This window comes from Orbicella faveolata, unplaced genomic scaffold, assembly GCF_042242905.1.
Source record: "Orbicella faveolata isolate gen_17 unplaced genomic scaffold, um_ofav_v1 contig_14, whole genome shotgun sequence".
Classification (NCBI taxonomy): Eukaryota; Metazoa; Cnidaria; class Anthozoa; order Scleractinia; family Merulinidae; genus Orbicella; species Orbicella faveolata.
In genome coordinates, this window is record NW_028301541.1 from 2,111,897 (window position 1) to 2,139,277 (window position 27,381).

At 35.9% G+C, this 27,381-nt stretch overlaps 1 protein-coding gene across 1 annotated transcript; it reads left to right on the forward strand.

Moving 5' to 3' along the window:
* Positions 1-1,085: 1,085 nt before the first annotated feature.
* On the forward strand, positions 1,086-26,548 carry LOC110055669 (F-BAR domain only protein 2-like). Its single transcript, XM_020762054.2, has 28 exons — positions 1,086-1,263; positions 1,374-1,465; positions 1,569-1,643; positions 6,077-6,218; positions 7,507-7,578; positions 7,974-8,054; positions 8,722-8,746; positions 8,840-8,919; positions 9,059-9,157; positions 10,741-10,837; positions 11,113-11,205; positions 12,378-12,459; positions 12,580-12,610; positions 12,879-12,936; positions 14,081-14,131; positions 14,398-14,522; positions 15,515-15,539; positions 15,630-15,684; positions 16,148-16,356; positions 17,309-17,479; positions 17,823-17,980; positions 18,477-18,946; positions 20,190-20,345; positions 21,054-21,183; positions 21,757-21,956; positions 22,433-22,497; positions 23,234-23,392; positions 24,096-26,548. The coding sequence occupies exons 1-28, from the start codon at positions 1,237-1,239 to the stop codon at positions 24,116-24,118; spliced, it is 3,051 nt and encodes a 1,016-aa protein (XP_020617713.2). The 5' UTR covers positions 1,086-1,236; the 3' UTR covers positions 24,119-26,548.
* Positions 26,549-27,381: the final 833 nt, after the last annotated feature.

The window sequence follows — 27,381 nt, forward strand, 5'->3', positions numbered from 1 at the left end:
CAGCTCGAAATAGTACTTCTACTTTTGGAACCATGTAAAGATTTGCAGCTGAGCCTCTGCTGGAGCCGTGACTTCTTTGAAATGGGATTTCTTCTAAAGCGGCGAGAAAGTTGAAGGAAAAGTTTCCAGAAAACTGTTAAAATGGCAGCTTTGGGAGCAGATGATGAAACGTAGAGACTCACTTGCCTCCCTGTTCAGTGGTCATAGCTCATACAACCTCTTTGGCGAGGATAAAGAACTTTTGGCGAACAGCGACGATGACGAAAACAGAGTTATTCCGCTGAAAGATGTGACTCGTCCATCATGTTTTGTTGGTAAAGGTGATTCTTCAAGTAGCTTGAGCGTTTTATCAGACGAAGAATTACGAGTGAGACCAGAGACCGGAGATCAGAGAAACAGCTTGGTTAACAAAAAGGAAAGTAGCAGAGAAAGACTTCATTTATCACTGAGCGATCTCTTTTCACGAGTCGGAAAACCTAAGATTCAAACAAGCCGAGGCGGAGCTAAGTTGGTCGAGAGGCAACAAAAAAGCAAAGTATTTGACAGAGTACCCCAGGTAATCTTATATATATATTTTTTTCACTTTAAGTATCCTCCAGTAGCTTTTCGTAGTGTTTTGTTGACGTCGTTGTACAAATGTATTTCTGTTTATAAGACAATTGGGAACTTTTCCAGTTATTGCTGCAAGAACTCAGAGTCAAATTAAACTAAATTCAAGACTCGTCTGATTTTAAAACTATTACCCAGGGCTTTTTTTTGTAAACAGTACAAAATAGTTTAATGATTTAAGCTTGTTACTTGTTTGGGATTTCTAATTCAAGCTTATACCATTTTTGACATTTTTATGTTGGTTTTATCCAGTGTTTTATCTCCAGTCATTCGTATGGTGATAAAATGGCCATTACATCGATCGCTAAACGCAAATTTCAAAGAAAACGTCTAGAGTCTAGACTCATCCAGTTAATACTTCTTTGTACATACAAGGGTCTTTATTGAATGAAAACTTCTCATAAAAGTGCGGAAAATATTATCACAAACGCCTCATTTAAGTGACCTCGCCCCAGGTTCACTACCGCCAGTCGCAGCCGCGAGAAAACTGTTGCTGTTGCTGTCGCTGTTGTCGTTGAAGGCTTCCGTTCTCGTTCAAGCTGCCATGTTGACGTTCATTATACACTTTTTCGTGACCTAATGATATATCTAAGGATTGACAACCTGGTTGTGGACTTGAGATAGAAAATGGTGCTTTTCGAGGACCATTTTTGGGTGTGTTTGTCGTTTAAACCCTGTGTTTTGAAGCTCATCAATTCATGTAGCTACTTGACATCCGGAGTTGTATGCTACAGTAATTTCATTCTTCTTTTACGACTTTTTAGGGGGAGAAAAATGCCGGATTCGACGTGCTCTATCATAACATGAAATATGGTAACAACGCGAGCTGCAAGCTTGTCGAATTTGTACGCGAAAGGTGAGGAAATGTTTGGCTAAACTTTCGTTCGTGAGTATACTGCGGTTCGCTGATGCCAAGTTCGTGATTACAAATTATTGTTGTACCCTTTCTTCGATTTCAGATCTGCTGTGGAAGAAGTGTACGCGAAATCACTCCTCAAACTAGGGAAATCTGCAACTTCTGTGGCACAGCTTGGGTAAGGAAATGGAGGTTGTCCTTGTTAATTCTGTGGGTACTGTGTAAAAATTTTTGTGGTTTTAAATTATGATGTTGAAAGCTTTGGAAGCTTTGAATTCTTGCGATATTCCTTACTTACGAACTGTCAGGCAGCTGGAAGTTCTCCGTTGTTGAGAAGTTTCCGAAAGGAATGTCATTTCAAGTTTAAATGTTTTACTCACTTGCGAGATTGTATCATTATCGAAACCAGAAATAAATTAAATTTGAATGTTTGTTGAGATATAACCACAGCGAAACGTAATGCGACATGAGAAGGTATTCTTCTCGATCATTATTTTTGTGCGAATGTGGGTTTTATCTGTGAACTTAGGTCACTTTCTGCATATTTTAAGCCAAATTCAACCAATCTAGAAGCGGTCCATTTTCCGGGGATAATCTCGTGCAATATTGTATTCTCTGTGGCATTGTTGCGGATTAACTTTGCTTTGGCAAGTACAGATTTAGCTGTGGCACAAAGCTTTGCTTCCGAAACTGTTTTGATTGAGTCTCAGTGTTTTGCCTTTTCTTGGTTTTAATCAACCAGTTTAATTTCAAAACCATCGAGGAATCTGTTGTTAATAAATACGATCTTATCCACTGTTGTATTTATTTCAACTGTCATTAGAAAATTCTGATTAAATTACAAATTTGTAAAAACTTAGTCAATGTTATTCTTTTTGGTGTTAATAACAAGACAATAACATGGACATTGTCAAAACAATAAGTTTTTTAATGTAAGTTTTTGAACCTCATTTCTCTGCTGTCTGTAGAAATTTTACATTTTGCAATGAGTTCTATTATTTTACTAATTCCACAGAGTGATGTCAATTATTTAAAGCTTCATCCCACTTACATAACACCAGACACTAAACAGCAAAATAAGTAATTCATAAATTTATGGATTTATATAAATTGGACAGACCCAGGCCTGGCCTATAATTAGCTTCATTAAATTTCCAATTAGTCCTAGATCTCCATCTTCTAAGGGCTATCTTTAAAATGGGGAACGGGGAATCAGGGAATGGGGAACGGGGAACGGGGAATGGGGAACGGGGAACGGGGAATCTTTAAAATGGGGAATCTTTAAAAGCGGGAATCTTTAAAAGCGGGAATCTTTAAAAGCGGGAATCTTTAAAAGCGGGAATCTTTAAAACAGGGAATCTTTAAAAGCAGGAATCTTTAAAATGGGGAATCTTTAAAAGCGGGAATCTTTAAAATGGGGAATCTTTAAAAGCGGGAATCTTTAAAACGGGGAATCTTTAAAAGCAGGAATCTTTAAAATGGGGAATCTTTAAAAGCGGGAATCTTTAAAATGGGGAATCTTTAAAAGTGGGAATCTTTAAAACGGGGAATCTTTAAAAGCGGGAATCTTTAAAATGGGGAATCTTTAAAAGCGGGAATCTTTAAAACGGGAATCTTTAAAACAGGGAATCTTTAAAAGCGGGAATCTTTAAAATGGGGAATCTTTAAAAGTGGGAATCTTTAAAATGGGGAATCTTTAAAAGCGGGAATCTTTAAAATGAGGAATCTTTAAAAGCGGGAATCTTTAAAATGGGGAATCTTTATTAAAAGCGGGTGATTTCTTGTCAACCACTGTTTTGACTTTCTGTCCTTGTTCCTGGTTTTGGTAATAAAAACGGCTTCAAATGACCCTTCCCCTATCGCATCTTGTTTTCTGAGATCATTCCACTTAAACTGTGGAAGACCTTCAAAGCGACCGATTCTTTCTTCTTTAAAGTGAATGCAATGGGCACTTTGAAATTGTCTTCGCAGACTGCATGGCGTAGAAAGAGGTATCATTAAGCACGCAATGACGGATTATACGCGAAATTCGCCGTCACATCGTTTGGGCATCGAGCGGCCGGAAACCAACAGAAACATCTGTCACTGAGTTTTGCTACAAAAGCGTGAATTATCTCTTCAGGAACTCAAAAACATTTTAAAAATAATACTTTTTCTAATACATGAACTGTTCAGATAACCAAATTCCCCGAAATAAGTCACTCTTTTAACCAACATGACAGCTTTCTTGCCCGTCATGTAAATGCCGCGTCACACAAAAGATTAGAAATTCAAGCGCAGTCTATTACAAAACCAAGAACCCACTTGGAGCAAAAATTTGTATGACTATTAGTTTTCAGCTGCTCTTACACATCATGAAAGTAAAATCTCAGGATGATTAATAGTTTTGTAGTTTGAATTTTAGAGACGTCATCTGAGGGACTGTTGATTTATCGATTAAACAATGAAAAACGTGTTTTCCCTGCCATATATTTGTCGTTAAGTCGTAAGTCCTTCCATTAGCACATGATAAGGCTACGACAAATATCCATCGCTGTGAAACTAAACGTCACAGTCCGGAGTTAAGATAAATCCAGGCGGTTAGATTCTTTGGTCGGTCTAGCGGATCTCAGAGTGAGAATCGAGATTTGAACCACTCCACTATCCCACGAAATCGATGTGCTTTAATAGCGTGCAATAAAATTACAATGAATAAATTCCACAACTGTCTCTGTATCTGTTGAGTTGATACATGTGAGAGAATAAATAGCTTCCGGTGGGAAACTGAGAGATTCTCGTTCACTTTTCAGTAAAGATTAATGCTATTAAATATTCCCCACTTTAAAGATTCCCCACTTTAAAGATTCCCCATTTTAAAGATTCCCGCTTTTAAAGATTCCTCATTTTAAAGATTCCCGCTTTTAAAGATTCCTCATTTTAAAGATTCCCGCTTTTAAAGATTCCCGCTTTTAAAGATTCCCCATTTTAAAGATTCCCCATTTTAAAGATTCCCGCTTTTAAAGATTCCCCATTTTAAAGATTCCCGCTTTTAAAGATTCCCCGTTTTAAAGATTCCCGCTTTTAAAGATTCCCCGTTTTAAAGATTCCCGCTTTTAAAGATTCCCCATTTTAAAGATTCCCGCTTTTAAAGATTCCCCATTTTAAAGATTCCCGCTTTTAAAGATTCCCCATTTTAAAGATTCCCGCTTTTAAAGATTCCCCATTTTAAAGATTCCTGCTTTTAAAGATTCCCCGTTTTAAAGATTCCCGCTTTTAAAGATTCCTGCTTTTAAAGATTCCCGCTTTTAAAGATTCCCCGTTTTAAAGATTCCCGCTTTTAAAGATTCTCCATTTTAAAGATTCCCCGTTCCCCGTTCCCCGTTCCCATTCCCATTCCCATTCCGATTCCCCCATTCCCATTCCGATTCTCCCATTCCCATTCCGATTCCCATTCCGATTCCCCGATTCCCCGTTCCCCGTTTTAAAGATAGCCTCTTCTAAGAGTTCTTTAATTTACGATCCTGTGATATAATGCCATATCTGCAAAATTACAGGAAGTAATAGATAAACAAATGATAATGTCACTGATATGTAAAAAGTAAATTAATTTTTGAGCCTCATGGATTATGTGGTTTCCAATAACACAAAGCTTAAAGATGATTTCCAGTCTGTACTGCGCTCTCTTGAGAGTTGTTAACTGGTGTACAAGACACAGTTGTTGTAAAACAATGGAGAACAAAAGGAAAAAAGAATGAGGAATATAATTAAAACAATAGGTTCGCAGTGAGGGGATGTTCTATTGTGATGTGTCCTGTGAAGGAATCTAAGTGGCTTTCTATAGATATCTTTACAAGAGATGCATTCTTCTCCTGATGTTTAAGGTATTTTATGGCTTGGAACTACAACCAATTCTGGAACTTTTCACAAAGAAAGTCGGTACTAGATCAACATGCTTACCAAACCAGATGGTCATCAAGAGAGTGAAATCAGAAGCTGGTAGACATTTTTTTTCTCCAGCTTTCTGGAGTCAGCATAACTTCTTTTAAATATGTCTTAAGGAAATCTGCATTTTATATCCATAATTTTTCCTTCGAAAAGGAAGCTATTAAGATAAAGAATAAAGACTGTGATCTTGTTTATTACTAGATACTTATTATGAGTATTTATTACAAGGTACCAAAGTTTCTAGGTCAATATGACATTTTATTAGTCAATGTACATGTACTTTATTTTATTGATAAGTTACTTTATTTATTTTTGATTTAATCAATTGTATACATCAATACCCTGGGGTAATTATCTTTTAAATTACTTTATTTATTATATTACATTTTATTTTTTAATGCCCACTATTTTATTCTATTTATGCCCCCTCAAAGTTCAATTTAGTGAGGTTCAAATGTAATGGTAAATAATAGGTAATAAAGGTTTCAATGTGAGAAAATGTCAAAAGTACACCAGAGGGTTTTAAATGACAAATTACTTCCTCTTGATAATGAAATACATAAGTAAGCAAAATGAAAAATAGCTTCAAAGAAAACATTTTGATAAGGGACAAACCTTTTGTTGTAGTAACAGAGACCAAATTCAGACTTAAAAATTTATCCTAATCATCACATATTCATTTCACAGCACATTTGAGCCACTTTGGGGTGTGTTGAGGGTTGCAACTGAGAAGCTTGCAAGTGCCCATATGCAAGTTGTGGGGAGATTTCAAGATCTTATCAAGGAACTGAAAGAATATGGCGATAAACAGAAGGAAAGACACAAACAGGTACATTTATTAAAATTTCTCCTTTTGGTCAGCAAAAATTTGACCTTACACTGCAACTACTTAATCGATTATTTAATTACCTTAAGGTTACCGTAAACCTTCGCGGGTGTCCTTAGCGAAAAAAATATTACCGTGCTGTCTTAAAGACAACCACTACAAATTATATATCAATGCAAAGGTTATAGAATGCTCTATTCGATAAAAATTGTTTTGCCTCAATTTTTTTAATCATAAGGCGAGCGCAACCTAAAAGCGCGAAATGACCGACGTTCCACTGAGCGAATTTATCGGGTATCAAACTCGACCGCATCAACAAAGCTACTGCATTATATCATTCATGAGGCATCAATCATCAAAGCCGTGTGGGGGATTTGCGTTTTTCAAAATTGATCTCCTGCAATGGCCTTCGTCATAAAACGTGTCGCTGTATTTTTGGACATCACACTTGACAGAAATTTTCCAAAACAACCAATAGGAATATCAACAAACCCTCAAACGGTTTTGATGATTGATGCCTAGTGAATGATATAATGCAGTAACTTTGTTGATGCGGTTGAGTTTGATACCCAATAAATTCGCTCAATGGAACGTCGGTCGTTTCGCATTTTTAGGTCGTGCTCGCCTTATGGTTAAAAAAAATTGAGGCGAAACAATTTTTATCAAATAGAGCATTCTATAACCTTTGCATTGATATAGAATTTGTACTGGTTGTCTTTAAGACAGCGCGGTAATATTTTTTTTCGCTAATGACACCCGCAAAGGTTTACAGTAACCTTAAGTATGTACAAAGGATGGTGACTTTTTTATGAAGTGTTCAACACTATTCAATATCCAGACAAGTGAAGATAAAGCAGTATACTTTTTGTCAGAGTTAGGGACTTATAATGTGTTTATTCTAAAATAGATAATCAGTAAAAATATGTTAATGATAAAACTACTAAAATTTGCAAAGGGCAAAAAATAATGGGTGGGTGGTTGGCTGTCATGGTGGCCAGGAGCCTTAGCCACTAAGACCAGGCTCAGCAATTTAACATTCCCTGAACAGAATAATACTCTTATACCTAGGTTGTATCTATTAATTAAGCTCCTCCCATCCCTATTTCTTACAAGTGAACTGATCTAGATAGTCATTTTAATGTGTTTGCTTGACTCATCACTGGTCTGTCATCCACGGGGACAGTATTGTATGTGGGGGAATGATGACTACTGTCGAGGCCTGCTGAATATTTCCCAAAGGTTTGCCTTATATAAGTCAGTTGGTTAACATTGTTTCTGTCTATTGTTTCAGGCTAAGGAAGAGTTTGGCAGCACAGCTGATATAGTACAGACCATACAAACAATGACAGCTTACCTCGTCAAGGTAATTATTGTTTACATTAAAGGCATGTGAATGTATGTGTACACTGATACAATACAATACTTCTTATAACTACCCAGTATATATCTTGGTAAAGGGAAATCCCATTCCCAGATCGAAGTAGAGTTAAAGCATGTTTTCCTGGGCTGCCCATAAATTTGTCTACAAGAAGGCATGATTTAGAACAAGATTATTTGATCTTGCTCAAAGATGTTGCAAACCTGTTAAATACCATGTTATTATTGTGTCAAGAGGCTTTTAAGGTTTGCCTTCTAAGCACAAAGTGTACTGTAAGTTGTGTCTGAGCAACAATTCAGTACTTATACATACCCAGGACAAGCATCATGCCACGTCAAGTGTGCCTTAACTGAGAGTTAACTTCGTTTTTTTGTGTGAAGTCAAAGGAGACTTACTATGCAAGATGTCAAGAACTCGATAAATCCAAGAAGGATGGATCTAGTCCCAAGGAGATTGAAAAGGTGAGTCCTAGTGATATGATTTTGGTAATGATCCTGACAAGTTTACAAAGGGCACACTACTCAATGTATTATTGATTAGTATAGTAACTGAATTTGCTTGAGTTCAACAGGCAATGTTTTTAGCCCTGTCTCTTGCTATGGCTCATTTTTTAAAACATGCATGTCTTATAACTTTTTTCTCCTACAGTCAGTCTTCATAACTTTCGCTTGTCTGATTGAAACCCAAGTATGACATCAGCGCTTTCACATGGTGCTGTTTGATCGTCATTAATTTACACATTGTCATTCAGGATTTTGTGTCAGTTTTGAAAGTTGGTATCTAGGGAAGTGTCATACATTAGATATGGGCATTGTGAATAAGTGAACATAGATTTGATATGAACACCTGCAAACATTCACAATTTGCAGACAACTGCCCATGGTAACAGATTGTGCCTTGTTCTGTCAATCCCTGTTCACCTTCCATGTCTGATACTCTCATAGAAAACCTTTTCTTAATAGCTCTGACCACAAATAACTGTTTTCTTTCTATTATCTAACTGAGTTTCTTACTAGGATTCATAATTATACAGTCATATTTAGGATTTGTATTATTCATATTATTATAATGTTATTATACAAGTTTTGATTTAGCTGATGTTGCTATCTCATTTTCATTTAAATACAGGCTGAATCTAAAATGAAGAAAGCAGGTATTAGAGTGTGACTTTGATTCATTTTGACATTCCAAATCTTTGTTGACAAATTCCTTTCCAATGGTTGTTTTTTACCATTTGTTTGTTCAGCTGAAGAATATAAACTGCTGGTTGAAAAGAGGGAAATTATTAGAAATGACTTTCATGACAAAATGGTGGATGCATCCAAGGTTTGTTAGCATAAATTAATTATTTTATTAGTAATAATCATTACATAAAAAAACATATTCCAAGTTGTTGATTTTCTTTATTTTCACAACCTGTCAGCTTGCATTTTCAAATAGTTGTTCCTGATTTTGCATTTTGTAGAAATTCCAGAAGATCGATGAAGAACATTTGAAAGTAATAGTTAGATACCTTGAACAATACATTGAATCTCAGAGGACGGGCCAAGTTGCTATTGAGCAGGTATGTTGAAGTGATTAGAATTTATTTTGTCACTCATCTGTTCAGGCATTTTAAGTGGTGGCTGAATTGAATGAATAAATAACTTTATGGCAGTAAAAAACATCTAATGGGGATGCTTGCAAAATAAAAGAAAAAAGAAAAAATCTAAACATTCTTTTAGAAAATAGCTCAAAGAAATCACATGGACTTATTGGTTTAAAATTGTGTTTCTATTAAACAATTAGATTACAAGCTCAAGATTTCTATCATGCATTAGCTGATGAGGGCGCAGCCCGAGTCAACTATCACACAGAGAAATTGAGAGTGAATAAGCTAATTGTTTCAGTATAAACTTAATCTGAATCCTCTTCACAGACACTTCAAAAATGCCAAGAAGCGATTGTCATTTTGTTAACAAGAGTACACTACTATGCTATTCACTATGTATCACAAAATAGATAGTCAGGGCTCCACACCAACTTTTCAATTTACTAGCCTAGTGGCTAGTGACAACTTAGATCTTACTAGCCAAAACCTTTTTTTACTAGCCAAGCATTGTGATTGGCTAGCTTATTACATGAAATTTTCACGACATGTTTATTTCACGATTTGGGGGTGGACATATTTTGCAACACTTAAATGTGGCGATTTTGCAAAAATTTTGTATTTTGAATCACTTCAACTTCACAATTTAGAGTAACACAAAATTTATCTTCTTGGCAATCTTATCTTCTCATATAAATATTTCTGTAGTGGTAAGTTTGTAAGTATGTATGCAACGACAAATCACCCATGTATTGTTATGCTAAATGAAACGTTATCCCTCTACAGTTCCGCACTATTTTACGCATGAAAAAAATTTTGTAACAAAAAAGAGCATTGGTGTGTGCTTTCAGAAAATGCTCTCTTGTTTGTCAATATTTCTTTCAACAAAATTAACATGTTCAGTTCCCCGTTTACATACCACCCGGCGAAAAGTAGACAAACTTAAATTTCCATACGTGCTCAGTGAACACCACATGCCTGGTACTATGATATGTCCACAATGAAATTCTGACCTTGTTTCCGAGAGAAGTGTAAATTTTGTGTTTGTCTTCCTTGAAAAAGACAGAAACTAGTTCAGCCAATTTCATTTTGTTGACTAGCCAAAGTGGCTAGTGGAAATTGAAAACCTACCAGCCAAAACTAAATTTCTAGTGGTCCGTGGCTAGTTGGCTACCGTTAGTGTTGAGTCCTGGATAGTGAGTGGCGTAGCCGATCAGAGAACGGCAGTCGTGATAGAACGCTTGTAGATTTATACTAAAACTCGATAGAAACACAGTGTAGGTTTTTTATTTCTTAAATATAATGCTAGAGTCAATTAGAATACAAAAATGTGCTTCCTACTGGGTAAATTTATCAAGAGAAATTACAGATTGAGGTGTTTGAGTTTAAGAGGTTTTGAGTTTAAAATTTACCAACCTTTTTGTGGGACAAAAGTTGTTGTGATAATGCAGTGGTTGTTTTAACAGGTGGTCATAAGGTGGAGTTCCAGTGTAGAAATCACTATGTTCTCTTAGTCTTAAAAGCTTAACACTTTAACTTTTATTATCTCTATGCTGTAGGTTTACAAGGAGTTCCTAGGACAAGTCAAAGCACTGACAGTGCATCATCTGTTGGATCAGTTTGTAAGGAGCAAGGGGACAGGGAAAGCCATCCCAGGTATTGCATAGCAAGGCAACATCATTCCTTTACCTTCTCCCCCCAGGAGCTGTCAACCCCTACTCTCATGCGCAAATAGTTATTTGCTTGTGCTGTTGCCCCCTGGAGTAGCCCACTTGTTCCAACTCTGGTAGCATGGAACACTTCCAGTTGTTCCAAGGCCATCCTAGTTTCCTCCAATGTGGTTTGGGTTTATTGTTTAAACAAGTTACAGCTGACTTCACACACTGAGCTTTTTGTTACTTAGTTAATGATGTTGTATTTTCTGTCTATAGATGTCGTTACATTCGAAGAGTATACTGGTCAAGCAGAAGGTGTTTTAACAAACAACCATTCACCCAGCTTGAATTCTGTAAAACATCCATCAGGTATTCATTGACATACCAACACTAAGTGCTGCTTAGGAGGAGGAAAGAAAGTAGACTAAGAAACTGAGAGTCTCTCTTCTCTCCTGAAAAATAAAAAGAATATGTAGTGGAGAGTGAGTGGGATATGCATGGGAGTCAAGCCCCATTTTGAAGGTAGCAACTTTTCATATCATTTCTCATTTTAAACTACTCATATTTAAAATGGAAACAGTCATGCAAGCATGCATGTATGAATATATGTGAGCACTCCAAACCCTCTTTGGGAGGCTGCTACTGGACTTTTTCTGGTCTAGAAAGAAAGTGTGTAAAAAAATGATCTTTGCAGTTGTGAGAGAGTTTGGACATATTTGAAAATTTTCATACACGGGAGTTCTGTGAAAGTAATTACCCAAAGACACAACACAGTGATCTGGCCAGGCTGAAAATCTGGAGCTTAAACCTGTTATCGTGACAACTAAACTGCATCTCCACTTTTGACAGCACAGTAACCCATTTTACAGTCCCTTGCTTAGTGATTAGGCCTTTAAGCAGAAGGGAAGCTAGAGTTGACTTTGTTATGATACAAACCTTGTTATTGTCAAATGTAAATTACCCTGTTATCATGCTAATTGTCCCTATAACAAAATTCTTGATGTTGATTGGTTTTTTGCGTGCCTATTTGTCATGTAATCAACGCGCAATCACGTGGGTGTCCAATTACAGGTATCCAATTTGAACTTTTTGTAATTGGATGCCTATAATTGGATACCCACGTGATTCGCATGTCAATTGTGCGGGCTTTAATGTTTTCCTTCGCACTGTTTCCTGCAGTTTTCAAAACTTTTGAAAAGCGCTACAGACATTTTTGCTCAAAAGAACTTCCCGAATGACATTTTAATTCTGAAGTTTGTTATAGATACAATTAATTGGTAATTGGACCTCATGTCGTGCAATTCAGGGAGTAATCATGCTCATATTTTCAAATTGGTCTCGTGCTTCGCACTCGTTTACTGGTGCATTTACTCCCTGAATTGGACGCCACTCAGTCCAATTAATATTACTAACAAGTTTCTAATCTTTATCATCACAAGGTCAAACCAAGCATCACTTTCATGTAGAGGCTCACTTACATTTCACAGCACCATGAAATGGTCTTTTCCTAAATCTGTTTTTTGCATGTAATATTATTGCAGGGTTTCCCATTACTTTGAAAAGAATAGAAAAGAAGAAAAAGAAGAAGAAAGCTAAGAAGGACAAAGCTCAAAATGGACCAGTGTAAGTTCTGTCATGCACGCAACAAATTAATCCTTTTTTTGAAAAAAAAAAATTATCTTTGTTCTGCTGCATGCCTTGACCTCAAAATTATCTGACAAACTGTCTGTTGTTTTTCACCAGTGACTCGCCATCTAGTGAAGGAGGGGATGCAGTAAGTGCTAATTAAAAATAAATATTTAACTCCTAATTCTCTTGTCTGATTTCTCTGCATTTTCTTTTATGTCATTCCTTAGAATCTTGATCAACATCTTTGGTTAATCAATTTATTATTTATGGACCCCTGTTATACATCATACTGGTGTTTGTAAGGAGACTATAGATATCTATCACTCCTGGAATATGCAAACTTTCTGTAAGCTCATAAGCTTTGCATTGTTTTTATGTTTCTGTAACGGCTGACTAACTGATATCATTTTTAGTCATCATCATTTGAAGTAGATGAGGAAGGATACAGAATTAGACCACCTGATTCAGAAAGTATCCTTGACTTAAACTCTAACATAAGACATAACTGAAAGCCTGTATGAATTTTACTATTAATAGTGTTATCTCATTACCACCTTACCACCCACAGTGCAAATTCTGATAAATCACCATGCTTTGTATACATCACCACAGGCTTACCACCTTTCCTATGTATGCATGCTTTTGGGGTAAGGTAAAGTGAGGCTTATTGTGCATCACGGCAAGTAGTTCATAGTGCCAGAGCATATCCTGGCTAGACTGTAGCATCAAGTGAAAAGGAGTATTTACTCCATCCCTGGATACATGTAGGATGCTGTTCCATTTCAAGGTCCTCCTCCAAAAACATCAAATTCACCAGTATCCATTGCCTTGGAGGGTAAAGTGGATCAACCTCAAATCCCTCAGCCTGAATCCCAGCATGCTAGCCACTGCTAAAAGGAGAAGGTCACTCCAAAAAACCAATTTTTCCCCATGCCAATTAAAATCTTGCACTAAGTTTAGCCATTCGCAGAAGTGTCAGCAACTAAATTGCTGGTTTTCCTTATGAAATTCGCCTCCAAAGAAGCCCAAAATTTGACATCTCTGCTGCCATCTTGAAACAACACTCAGCAGCTAGCCTTGTTTTCATGATGTCATTCCTTCCAAGGGATTATGTCCAATGTCTTCAGAAAAGCCTTTTAACTATCGCTCTACTTTATGGCTTCTCTTGAGCTGTGTTATTTTGAGCAAAATGTGCTCCAAACCCCAAAAATGATTGCAGTGAAGATATTGAAGTCAATAATTGGTTGGAAAAAATACATTTTGCTGACCTTGTGAAGGATGCCAAGTCGACTGCAGACTTTTCTGCTTTCTGCCAATTTTGAGTTGGACAGCATGATGTTACATAAACACAGCCTGGCTGCCAAGTTCAGTCAAATTTTGGGCTTCTTTATAGACAAATTTCTTCAGGATAGTAGGCACTTTAGAGGCTGAAACTTTGGTGAGTGGAAAACCCAATGTTTACTTGCTATAGGTGGAGACAAAAAAGTAAGCTTTTTGGAATGCCCTCCTTTAATGGGACAGTCATGGATAGAAGTTGTGGTTTGAGAGGTTTTTATTTTAGTTTTGCATGCAGAGTTGTTTCCACAGGTAATTTTTGTTCTTAACAATGACTTAGGCACCAAATCAGGAGGAAACAGTTCCTCATCTGATTCAGATTCAGATGATGGTAAGTATTTGATCCAACATCATTAAAGGATGGCTGTCGTCTGGAGTACTTAATATTTAAAAGAGAAGAGCTGTTGTTCCCAAATATTTAAAAGTACAGCCTAAAGTTCTTCAAGGTTGTCTTAGAATTTAAAATGAGCGACGTTTACCTTGATGAGAAAAGTGAGCAATTTTTCAAGATGTTCCAACTTTTGTTCTCCACACTGTAACTCCTTTGAAATCATTGCAATATTATTCCTAACCACTTGATGAACATTTCCTTCTAAGATGAGCCTCGAAAACTGCAAGTTGTCATAAACCCAGTGGAAGCAGACAAAGTACCACAAACAGCTTCAGTTGATGAAATAAAGAAAATTACTGGAACTCTTAGTCTCTCTTCACCGTCCACAATGGTGAGTTGTCAATTTTTTACTGTCTAAGTAAGCTTTCAACTACATCACTTGTAAAAAAATTGTGGGTGTTAAAAATTCCAAAGTTGTTGGACATTCAATTTTTGTACACTTATTGTCGCATTTGGACAAATTTTGGACAAAAATTTCAGCCACTGTGTTGAAACCTACCTTACATAAATTTGCACCTACAAAACACAATATACACTGAAACAACATTATCTTGTGAAAATGATAGGTTTACTTCACTTTCAAGGTTTTACAGATATACAGACTAGCAAATAACACAAATTATATCAAGCCATTACCTATCTCAAGCACTGTCTCAACTAGAGTTTGCTCCGTAAAGGAAACTAAGAGCTTTGCCCCCAAATGGAGCTTAATGTACTTTAAAATATTAAACTGTACTGTAAATAATTCAGATGCTTAACAATTTTGAAGCTTGAAAATTGTGGACGGTGTTATTTTAAGGCCCTTTTTTTGTCCCAAAATAAAATTATCCAATTTTTTTTTTCAAGTAATGTATTTTTGGTATGTAGCCCTTGGACTCTGCCTTGGTCTTTGTATTATGGTCATCACTGTCATCTTTTTCTTGTTCTTTCAATACTAAGCAAACAATACACTAACAAGTTCAGTTACTACACACACTGTGATTGGTCAATTTAGCGGGTTGTATTCTACTGAAGCCGTTACACATGAATAGCAATCAGTCCCAAACTTGTCAGACACGCAACAGAGATATGATAAATTTCGTACTAACCTTGTCTTCATGGTCTGTTCCTGTAAGTTACGGATCCTCATTTTTTCCCACTTCGATTTATGGTCCAAGCATGAAGGAGAAAAAAAGCTGGTCTGTAACTTACATTATGGACCTCAAACTCAGTTAGTAAGATATTTGTATTGGGAGTCAGTTGTACAGGTGTAGTTTTATCTCAAATTGTAGTTACTGTCAGTAGCAATCATAATAAATGATTGTTTCTTTTGTTTTCCTTCAGAGAAAACATCTAAGTTCTTCCTCTGGTAAGTTGATGTGATTAAAGTTTGTTATCTTAAAACAGTGTAACACGGTGCTGACTTTCCGAGTTTCATGTAAACATTTCTTATTTCCAGGTGAAGTTATGAGGAACAGGTCAAAGTCTGCAAGCCATACATCAACTATCAAACTGTAAGAATTATTAATATTGCTTTCTGTGTGACTTTTAGCCAATAACTAGAATTTGCATGGTTTTCAATTTGTATTTATTGAGAAGTAATCAAAAATGTTACATTAGCTTATAGTAATTCCTAGTTATCATTACTAGCATAGAAAATAGGCACTGCTCTTATGTAAAGTAGCTTAACAGTAATGTCTTGAATTTCTACAGCCATCAGCTCTTGTAATTAACTTACTTTGCATGTTTGTCCTATTGTGATTCCTCCAGTAGTTCAAAATCTCCTTACTGATTGTCATACATTTCTTTTACATTAGTTTTAAGAATTTGATAGTAGATCAAGACATCACCAAATTGATAATTCTCTTTACTGTCATTTATCTTGTTAGTGTGTTACTTTAGATGTTGTAAGAATCAGTTAGTTGTACTCAAACATCATTGTAAGCTTTAGTTAATTTGCTCTGTTGTTTCTCCTAGATCACGTTCAAGTGATGATTTGTTAGACATAGATTTCAGTCAAACCAGCTTTGCTTCTAGTGCTGATTCCCTGACATCTGGATCACAACGAAATTCCCTTCAGCTGTCACAGAATGGTGCATCAAACATAGCTGATGCAGAGCTTACAGCACAAAGCTCTGGGGATTTGAGATCATCAGCTCCTGCTTTACCTTCCTCATCAAGTTTAGGTATCCATGGTATTTTCTAATAACAATAAATCCTTTTTTTCTTTTATTGCAAAACACATAGTTACTTATACATTGTTTACTTACACATTGTTTGCACCACTTTCTACAATATGCTACTTACTCTACAATACTTAATGTTTAGAAACAATACTTATCTTTCTTTCAGAACAATACTTGTACTTATCTTTACAATACAATACAATACAATATTTTACTTTACTTACAGTATGGTACAATACTTACTTTACCTACAATAAGATACAGTACTCTCTACTTACAGTACACTCCAATATTTACTCTACTTACAATAATACAGCAGGATTCTTATTCTACTAACTATTTTGTATGATGCAAACAACAAATACTTTGGTTCAGTATTTTGTTGCCAAAACTAGTCTCACTAACATTTTCATGAATTGAGTGTGTCATTTTGATACCTTGTCTTTATTGCATCTTGTGGAGGAGCTGTGAGTGCTTTTATAATGCAGTAGATTGAGATTAAGGGGTGGCAAATGTTCCTTCAAAAACTATGGGTCTCACAAATTTTTCCGTCTTGTTTTTTTTAGCAGTTATGTATGTCTCACAGTCTTAATTTTTTTGCAAGGTTAGAAAGTCTCAAAGTACCACTTTTTTATAAATGATGTCTGAAAGTCTCAGAAAGTGAACATCTCAAGCTTGCATTTAAAACACTATGAAGTCCGTGTCCCGCAGTTGAAGAAGTTAAAATGTCTTGGGCTTGCAAAGAAAAACACTAGTCTCACCTTTTCGCAAAGACTCGCATTTACTATTCACCACCCGTAGATTAGGAGATCAAATTGATCCATTGTTCTTGCATTGTGTTCTTAGACACAACAAATATGCATAGTTTTGTATTTTCATTGTTCTGTTTTCCAGTATTGTCAGTCAGGTTTCTAAATACTAATTTTGTGTATGGTCATTTTCAACACATCAGAATCCACCAGTGAAAACACAGAAGCAGAATATTGTGATATTCCACCACTGCTTCCTGCCAAAAAGGGAAGCACACTGCGTGAAGAACCTTCAGAATCTCCCCCTCCTTTACCAGCCAAGAAAGGAGCAATGGCCTCTACTTCATTTGTAAATGATTTCCCTTCAGCTGGTGGTATGTCCTAGCTGCATTTTCATCACTAAAAACTGTGGTGTATTTGTTGTGGTTTGATGTTAACCCCTCATACAATTAAGTATTCATAATAACAATTATTCCTCATGAGCACACATTGGATATGAGATGGTAGATAGCCAACGAGGTGCATAGCACGGAGTTGGCTATAATCGTTTCATATCCAACAAGCATGAGTGGAATAATTGTGCTATTAAAAATGCCCCATGAAAATCTCATAGGAACCAAATTGTGCAAGGAAACTAAGAAAAATTGAAAGAACAGCTGAAAGTATAATTATGTGTAAAAGTTTATTTTGATCTCAGTTCTAAATGTTACTTGACAGTTCCAGAGACAACATTAAGTGATACTGGAATCGCATTCTCAACCACAGCAGTGGCAAGTGACAGCAGTAACTCTCTACTGTTCCTCAAACCACCTCCAGGATCAGAGATTCCACGTTCAGCTTCTGTCAGTAGCGCTTTACCAAGACCAAGACCACAGGTAGAAAGATCTGCAAACAGAAAGTTATGAAGAGTTATATTACTTTTAAGAAATGAATTGGGGGGATTGGATTAACATCTAAAGTAAACCAGGAGCAAGTGAAAAATAATTGTAAACAGTTGTAAACAAAGAATGAACTGGACTTTATAAAGTCTAGATGTAAGTTTCATTACTTTGTCATTTGGATGAACACCCTATAGGATTTGCATGTAACTTTACTGGACGTTTTGGATCAGGGGAATATTCCTAACAGTATCTTGTTTTTCTGGATAACTATGTTTATGTTGAATTATTTTTAGTTCACTCTCGAAAATGACCTAGCTTGCCAAAAATTTCTTTGTGTCAGTGGCTAGAGTACATGACCAGTTTGCAGAAAATTATGGGTTTGGCTGCCTTTGGGGATTCACATCTGTATCTTTGTCCCATTGTCACAACATTTGAATTGATGAATTTATTATGTTGTTGTTCTCATATTTTTATTTTCCTATATTTTAAGCCACGCACTTCTGGATCATCATTACTTGTTCCTGGTCAGACAACCAAGACAGCTTCAACATCGTCATCATCAGCAACGTCATATTCAGCTGAACTGTTAAGTTGCTTAGCTGACTTTACACCGACAACTGTCAACACAGAAACATCAGATTCATCAAACAATTCACCATCAAATGAAAATAGTACTGTGACTAGACCAGCTGTTGTAAGTTACATGGGCTCAACAGCAGCGACTACTGCTCCACAGACACTTGCTAGGGCAACAACAACATCAGCTCTCGGAGGCTCGCAAGAGAATGTCGCAGCTTTGGTGAGATCAAAAACTATAGGAGGACTTCCCACCATGTCGAGCGTGGTGTTTGCTAAAGGGGCAGCTGGAACTGTCTTGGGCAGAAAGGATGACAGTCTTCCAATTGCTGTGGCCTTTATTGAGTCTGTCAATGCATTCTTTAGGGGGAGTGATCAGAGCAAGTAAGGGGTCTATTCCTACCCTTAATTTATAATTTTACTTCTGTAATTGTGAGGAAAAAAACCGGAAAAGACATAGGGAAAGCATAAAAACAGCATTTAAAAAAACTTTAATGAAGAATACTAATCTTGGTTTAGGACCATCTGATTAGCCAATTTTAAAGTTTGTGTCCACAATTTAATATTAAGAGATTGTAGTGTTGATTAGAAATGTGAATATCACTCAATGGATATCTATCATTAAATGGAAACTACATGTTTGAATGCAAACTACATGTAGGGGTGATTTCCATTCAACAGAAAATTCTGGAACTTTTGTAACTGGGTCAAATAGTACCTTTATTTCCGGGAAAAATTTCCAGAAAATCCAAAATCACACATGTGTACAGCCATTCAGATGACCACTTTAAAAATACTTTCATGTGGTCCAGTTTGGTGTACAGGTATTTGAAAACTGAAATTTGATATTTTTGTTGCCATAACTTGAGCACTGTTGCAGGGCCGTAGCTAGCTAGTAACATTAGTTAATCTTTAGTACAATTAGATTATTTAGATTTAATTAATGTTATTTATCGTAAACCTAGCTCGTTAATTCAGTCTAAGACTGCCAAAGAGTTTAAATTTTAAACTACTTTTACCAGTTATTAAAGGAAACTGAGGCACCTGCCTCAGTCCTTTTTTTTCATTTTTATTGTTTGTAGTCATCATTAACACCCTAAATACCTAGGCAGAGAATCAAACAATGATCATTGCCTTAGTCATAATTCTTCATGGACATTGCCTCGGTCATAATTTTTTCCTGATTGCAGTCATGGCTCAAGAATGAAGAACAAAACAAAATTAGCTCTAAATTAAAACAAACAAACAACATCTTTTATTTAAACACGGTGGATTTTAAAGCTAATATAGCTTATGGGGCTGTGTAAAAAATGTTAATAAAATAATAAAAAATTAAGAATTATTAAAAAAATTATAAAAACTGAATGTAGACAGTAAAAATTAAGATATGTACAATAAAAGATATGAATAGATTTAATAAAAGATGAAATCCCTGTCAATTTGGGGACGGCCCATTTGCGGTGACTCTTCATAAAAGTTCAAGTTGCTGAGGTCGTGAGACTTTTTTACCCTTTTGACATAGTCCCTAGCACTGGCAGTGGATGGTTCTAGAATATTCCAAACAATGGATCCTCTGTGAGAAATAGAGTTTTTTAACGTTGAATTTTCTTTGTTTGTTTTTTGTCAGGTGTATGGTTAAGGTTACAGGTGATATAACAGTGTCATTCCCAGCCAGTGTTCTGCCGCTCATTTATGATGTAGAAAACGCTCCCATGCTTAGTTTCTTAGTACGTGGAACATCATGTCTGGAGCAAATATTACCAAACAAGGCACTTATTAACAGGTGTGCTATGCATCAGTTGTCCATAGAGGAGTGAGCTAGTCAAGCCATTTGAGTTACTTATCAACTGTATTTGTATACAGTAGGTATCTGTATGAACGTGAGTGCAATGGGGATTTACCATATGAGTGATATTTGAAAATTCTCTCAAAATTGCATGACCCTTATGGCGAGTGCAATTGGAAAAAATTTTCAAATATCACAGGTAGTGTAAATCCTAAATTACATGAGCTTTCATCTGGTTACTCTTTTTATATGACTGACAAAATTGCTAACGCACCCACATCAATTTGTACTGCAATGAATTGGCCTGCTCTCACCTAATCACAGTGAAATAATTTTCTTAGTCATATAAGTTTAGTAACTTTTAGTGAAAACAATTTTTGTCTTAATAATATAAATTATGTATATTAAATCTGTGATGATCTGGGTATAGAATGAATAGCACTGAATACTAACCATGTCTTAAATAATCACTTGTGACCCTTGAAATACCTCTCAACTTTCCTCCCTCAAACAATTGTTACCCCTTTTGTAGGAAACAGGACTTAAAATAATCTCCCCTGCTATTATTAACCATTATTTGAACATGTATAGTTAATTCTTATCAATGCTACTTTGTGTAGACAAATTTAATTACATTTAGTTAATGTATTGCATGTTGAATAGTACAGCACGTTTATAATTTTAAGTGTTTTGTTTTTCATTTAGCAAAGGACAGCTGAGTGGTGGTGATGGAGTAAGTTATGATTTCAATATGGCTTCATTGGCTGACCATCTTAAGAAACAATCTGAACAAGGAGCGAGCAGTTACTACAATATTGATATCATCAAATATGAGGTATGGATAAAATTAAGCTGCTATATTTATAGCCAAGTAAAGGGCATTTTAGGAACCTTTTCAGTCTTTCTCACAGTTCTCATTAATTTGGTGAGTGGAGTGCTAGTTTTGTGAAGTAGACAGCTGACACTGATTTGAGTGCTGAATGGACAAGTCTCCAGGGAGGTCAAGGGGTATGCTTCCCCAGAAAGTTTGAAATTGAGAGGCTCTGAAAGGCTATTTTACACATTCTCTCTTGGAGATATGTCCTAAAAAAAGTCAATTTTGGAGGTCATGGTGCACCACATCCTGACCCCATGCCTCCTCTCTAGCTACAGCCTTGACTGTCCTGAGACAAGGAAAGTCAAGGTTCATTCACATCCCAGAAAACCTGTGTTATCCCAAAATTACTCTTTACAAGTTACACACGTATTATTTCACGAAAAGTAGGCAGCTCAGAAATTGAAGTAGCCAGTTTATAGCTGGTGGCTGGCACTTAATGAGAACCCTGCTTCCTGTATGCTGTCCCCTTGTCTTGTCATTATTAATTGAAATTTTAATGTGTTGGCTTCTTACATGTACACTCAATTCCAGGTTAAGACAAATGGCTTCTCCACAACTCCTCTTCAGCTGTGTAGTTACTGGAAATGTGATGAGGAAGCAACAGATCTCAGAGTTGATTATCGTTATAATCCCAGTTGCATGTCGGCTCCATGTTCAATTAGCAATTTATCTGTGCTGGTGCCAATGAATGGCGGAGTCACTATAATGCAATCTAAACCGTCTGCTACTTGGTAAGTTCTACTTGTTGTAGTTTTAGTGATCAATACGTTATTTTCTCCTCCTTGCATTAATACTTTGTCAAGTACACTGGTGATAAGATTAGTAATAGAAAATCATCAACTTGGTAATGTTGTCTTGCAGTACCACCTAATTCTGTGATCAAACATTTAAATAATGTTACAGCAATCTGTTAGGAAAGTTAACATTTTGAGTTTGGAGATTAAATCATAGTTGCCTGGTAATTTGTGGGACACTGTATTTTTCTTTCAGCTTTATTGATCATTGTAGTTATCAATGTGTAATAAATGTTAGAAAAAAGTTTTTCTAGAAACTGCTGGGACTAAACATTCTTTAGAAGGAGAAATAAGTGCTAAGTACTTCTAAGTTCTCTTATAATTATCATTATTTTCTCTGTTTAAAACTGCAGTGAAAAGTACTCCTTATTACAAACTTGCCTGTCTGTTCTTGTTACAATGAATTTGTTTAGGTCTGCTGAACATCAGAGAGCATTATGGAAACTCCAGGAAGTCTCAAGTACATCTGAACCTCAAGGTGATTAAAATGATATGATTTTCACTTAAATAATTATCTGAGGTTAACATTCAGTCATGCTGGTCTTCACACCCGCAAGAAAATAAAGAAAATAATTGAAAGAATAAGGATAGGTATTCTTCTCATTCCTGAAGTTATTATGTGTATTGCTTTTCCTTGTGCATCCCTTTACCGTGCACTCCCCTACTTGATATTTAACCAGCAGTTGTACTGTTATTTATAATCTTCTTTTTCAGCTAACGTCAGTTCGTGTTCAGGTTTTGTTGTTGTTGTTGTTGTTGTTTATGCTGTTGCAGGTCCCTATTTTGCAGACTTATTGGTCACCGATACACAGGTCCTTTTATGGCTTCCTCCCCATCCACCCACCCACACAACCCTCACCAACTCACAGGCCTGTGGCCACATGTTCAATTTAATCCATAAATTCTACCATTCTCGGCAGTAAATGTGGTGTGAAGCCAGCTATATATTATTCTCTCTGCTTCAAAGCAATATTTGTAGACACAGTTTTTCTTCAAAGATGGTGACTATTTATGTGCCAGCTGTGTTTCTGTGATTGTATGAGCTTCAAATGCTACTTTTGGTAGTTATGGTGTTACATGTTTACCACTGAGTGACAGTAAATGGTCATAGATTAACTTGTAATAAATACTTAATATTAGTGAGATGTACTGTAATTAAGAATAAAATATCCAAGGAGCCATCGTTCTCACATGGTCTTTGTTTCTGTTGTTAGGTACCTTGAGAGCAAGGTTTGATTTAACACAAGGTCCAAGCACTCCATCACGTATTGCTGTTCAATTCACATGCAATGGGGCTACCATTTCTAAACTGAACTTTGAGCTTAAAAGTCAAGAATACAAACTATCTCTTGTTAAAAAGAGGGTTACTACTGGTAAGACCTTTTGTTTTAGATTCTTATTAGTGAGGATTGTGTTAAGAATATGAAGCCATCAGCTACTGGTTGTAATAGCAAAAAAACCTTAGATCTGTTGACAAGATGAGTTTTCCTTGTTTATCAGGTACCGATATACATTATGTACATTGTGTATCAGTGGATTATGAACGGGAGGTGATGCTGGGGTTGACATTAAAAGATGGATAATAAATCCCCTCTTTGAACATTTAAGTGTTCATGTATAATATTGCTCTGCATTGTACTTATAATTTTTCTATCTACTTCATCCTATTGGTTTGTGAAAAATGGTGTGACTTGTAAATGACAAGCAGTATGGTGAAGTTTTTTCTCATCGCAGTACTGTGAAGTATTTTTCATGTGTCCCACATGTTAGAACTCGAGTTTGCCTCATTTTTAGTGCAGAGTGCATGATTGTGATGGTTTAGGAGGCTGCCCTCCACTAAGGCCCTAATGCACTCACATGCTTGAGTGTAAACATTTGTTTGGTTAATCAATTAATTAAATGAATTAATTAACCTTTACAGCAAGGGAAGGAATGGGCTAAGTACCTCTGTACACTACATAAGGCATGTTACATCTTTGTTAACGTCACAACGCTATGTATTATTTTCAGGAAAAAGTCTTGCTCTCCTTGTTTTCAAGAAGTTGCTTATGACTGTCTTATGTTTTCTTTTTACAGGTAAATACATTGCAGAGAGCTAGTGCAAGCTAGTATTAAAAAAAAACACTAATATTTTAATGATTTAAAGAAACAACAAATTTAGCACAAGTACCATGGAAAATGTAAATGAATGAAAGGAAAAGAGGTAGAGAGAAGAGCTATAAAAGAGGAATTATTAGTGATGATATGGAATCAAAGAAAGGTGATCGATTACAGAACTTTCGAGACATCTTACGGTTTATATCTGACTTCCACACTTATTATATACATTTTAAAAATATCTTTTGTACTTAGTTTTCAGGGTACAAAAAGTAATTTGTTTATTCAAGGTGTGGTCAGAATATTACATTGAAAATCATACTGTTATTCAACATGGTTTTCAATTTGTAATTCTGCCCAATGCATTCGCAACTCATTCAGCTTAAAAGTCCCTGTCCACTCATGTCATGTGTCACGTAGTAAGTAAGTCTTTTCTGGAAAATAAGAAAATCAGATTAATCAACAAACTTTGTGTTGCATCCAACAAGTTCAGAACTCAACAGAAGCTGGCTTGTGTATCTAACAAAAAGCAACCAACAACTCTTACACTCAATGATCTAAAACTTTGGTAGATAAAATTCTTATGATAAATCAAAATGTAATTATTATTATTATTATTATTATTATTATTATTATTATTATTATTATTATTATTATTATTATTATTATTTTATAAAGAACAGACTACATATTTCTGTGGGTTTACCTGGGAATTAAACTTGGGAAGGCTCTGATAAATGATGTAAGCCAAAGCTGTCAGATTTACATTCTGTGAAAGGGAACTTGTTAATTTATGATTTTAATCAGGTCCTAACAAGGTATTGTGACTCTGTTGTTTTCAACAAAGTATTTTTACACATACCCAATCATTCTTCAAAATCATAAAGTGATCCAATTGATCTGTTTGTTCCTGTAGAGGATATGTTGTTTGGAAAAAGCCACAACTTTGCAACCTTTAAAACTAAAACATGCAAGCTTCTTAATATCTTATTTTATAGTGTCAGTTTCTAAGATAATGTAAAACTCTTGATGATTAACTTGGTCAAACAAAAACACCAGATTAATGTTTGCCCTGAGTAGCCCTATGTACAACCAGAAGCATATAACTTGAAATTAATGTTATATTATGTGGCTTCTAGTGAATTCAGCAAATGATGTGAGTTGTCTGCACAGGGACTACCAAGTACAAATTACAGTAGAGGCTGGCGTTCAATGCAACATGAAATGGTAGCAGTTGCTTGAAAACGTAAAATGAACTAATTTTACCTCTTGCAACAAGTGCAGGGCCTTGATTCCCTTGATGGTGAATAACTTGCAAGTTGTCATTTCTTTGATGAAAGGGTGAGGGATGTATGAGAGCTATACAAAACGAACAATATTTTTGGTTCCATCTTGTTCCTTGAGCTGTCACAGGCTGTGTGCACTCTTGGAAAGGAAACAAATGCTATGCAGACCAGATGGTATGCTTAAATATGGAGTTTACGCTGTCACATGTCACACAATATCACTGCACTTCAATTCTCTGAAAAACAGCAACTAGTAGTGCTTTTATTGGTTCTTTTACAGCAAGCAGCTAACATGTAGATAAAGTGAATTTTATTTTGTAATAGATATAAAATTATATAAATCACCAGCTATCACCAGCAAATCAAAAAAATATTTAAATGTTTTTGTTTCATTGTGTTTTTGTTCATTTTCTAGCTATAAATAATTTACTGGATTTAATTTGGCTGAATGTAATTGGTTGTAACCAAGGGTTGTTGGGTTCTGCCTTTTGTCCTTTGCGCAAGTTGGTCTACGCAATCAAATTGTGTTCATCGATAACAAGTGTAAACCTAGCCTGGGAAAACAGACGTACCTCAATCCCTTACAAGAAAAAGGTCTGAGATTTGAGATAAAAGAATCTCCATTTGGCGACATAAAACTTCATGTACAGAGTTTGAAAAATGTAACTGAATACAGACTTATTATGATTTCATTGACTTAAACCTCAGATGTTTTGTCACAAGAAATAGAAATGGGGACATACTGTGTGGTTCCAGAAAACAGCCATATCCCCATTCCAAGACAGGTTATTGGTAATTCCAAGGGTGAAGGGGGTGGGGGGGGGGGGGGGGTCTCTAAAAGCCATAAATTGTAAAGGAAAATATGAACCAAGAGTGGAATTTACCGAGGGACATTTAGACCAAAACCCCTCCATGAGATGGGTATGGATGTTTTCTGGGACAGCAGAGTGGAAAATGTTTGTTTCCTTGTGTTTCTGATCTTAACGAACTTGTTTTTATTAATGTTTTTTCAATTAGCAATAATTTTTGTCACAATATCATTATTAGATACAATTTATTGTAAAGCACTGTTAGTAAGTAACACATATGGTTGCTGGAGTCTATAATTTTGCATGAAATAAAACAACACTGATTTGTTTTAGTATACATGTTTGGTATTGGTTTCCTTGTAAAGATACATTTTATCTTGACAATGTAGTAACTAAATTCACATAACATTCAAAGAATGTGAAAGTTAATAGCGGATGTTTCAGCATCATCGTGACACCATTCCTAAGGCAAAGTGAATAAAAGTAATGCAGAGATTTGATTTCTATACTTATACAGTCCCTGCAAATTAGCATGCCTTGAGAATCGTGTTACGATGATGCCATAACGTCAGCTATAAACTTTAATGTTCACTTGTTTATGTTTTAAAAGGTCTTTATTGATCAAGAATTTAAAGAAATGTGAAATGTTAGTCGGCAAAACCAGTTTCTAAAGCATGAGATGCAAGTGATATTTATACACATAACCCGTGTGGGTTTTCCTGGCATGGTGAGACAAGGAGGTACCACAACAGGGTATAATAATTTGCAGCTCTGAGCAAGTTATACAATTTTATGTCTGTCTGTCTCAAACAGGGTGGAAACATGTCCTAAACAGGGTATAGTAGTGCAATTGTTGTTCAGTGTTGTTTTAACAGTATTCAGCAGGCCAAAATCGCAGATATTTGCTGATCTCAAGATGGTCATCAGTTAACGTCAGATAGTGTTCAAACCAAGATAGTGTGTACTTGTAGGGTTCTCTAATTCCACCCTATCTTTTGTCTTCTACTAAGAACTAGAATGGAATGGAATTGTTCTACTCTGGGTGGGTATTTTTTGTTGTCTTTGTCTTAAATGGGGTCAGGGTTTTAAATCTTTGGGGGAAGCCCTATACCCAAGTACCCCCTCCATGGGGGGGGGGGGGGGGCATAAGCCCCTAACCTTGAACCCTGG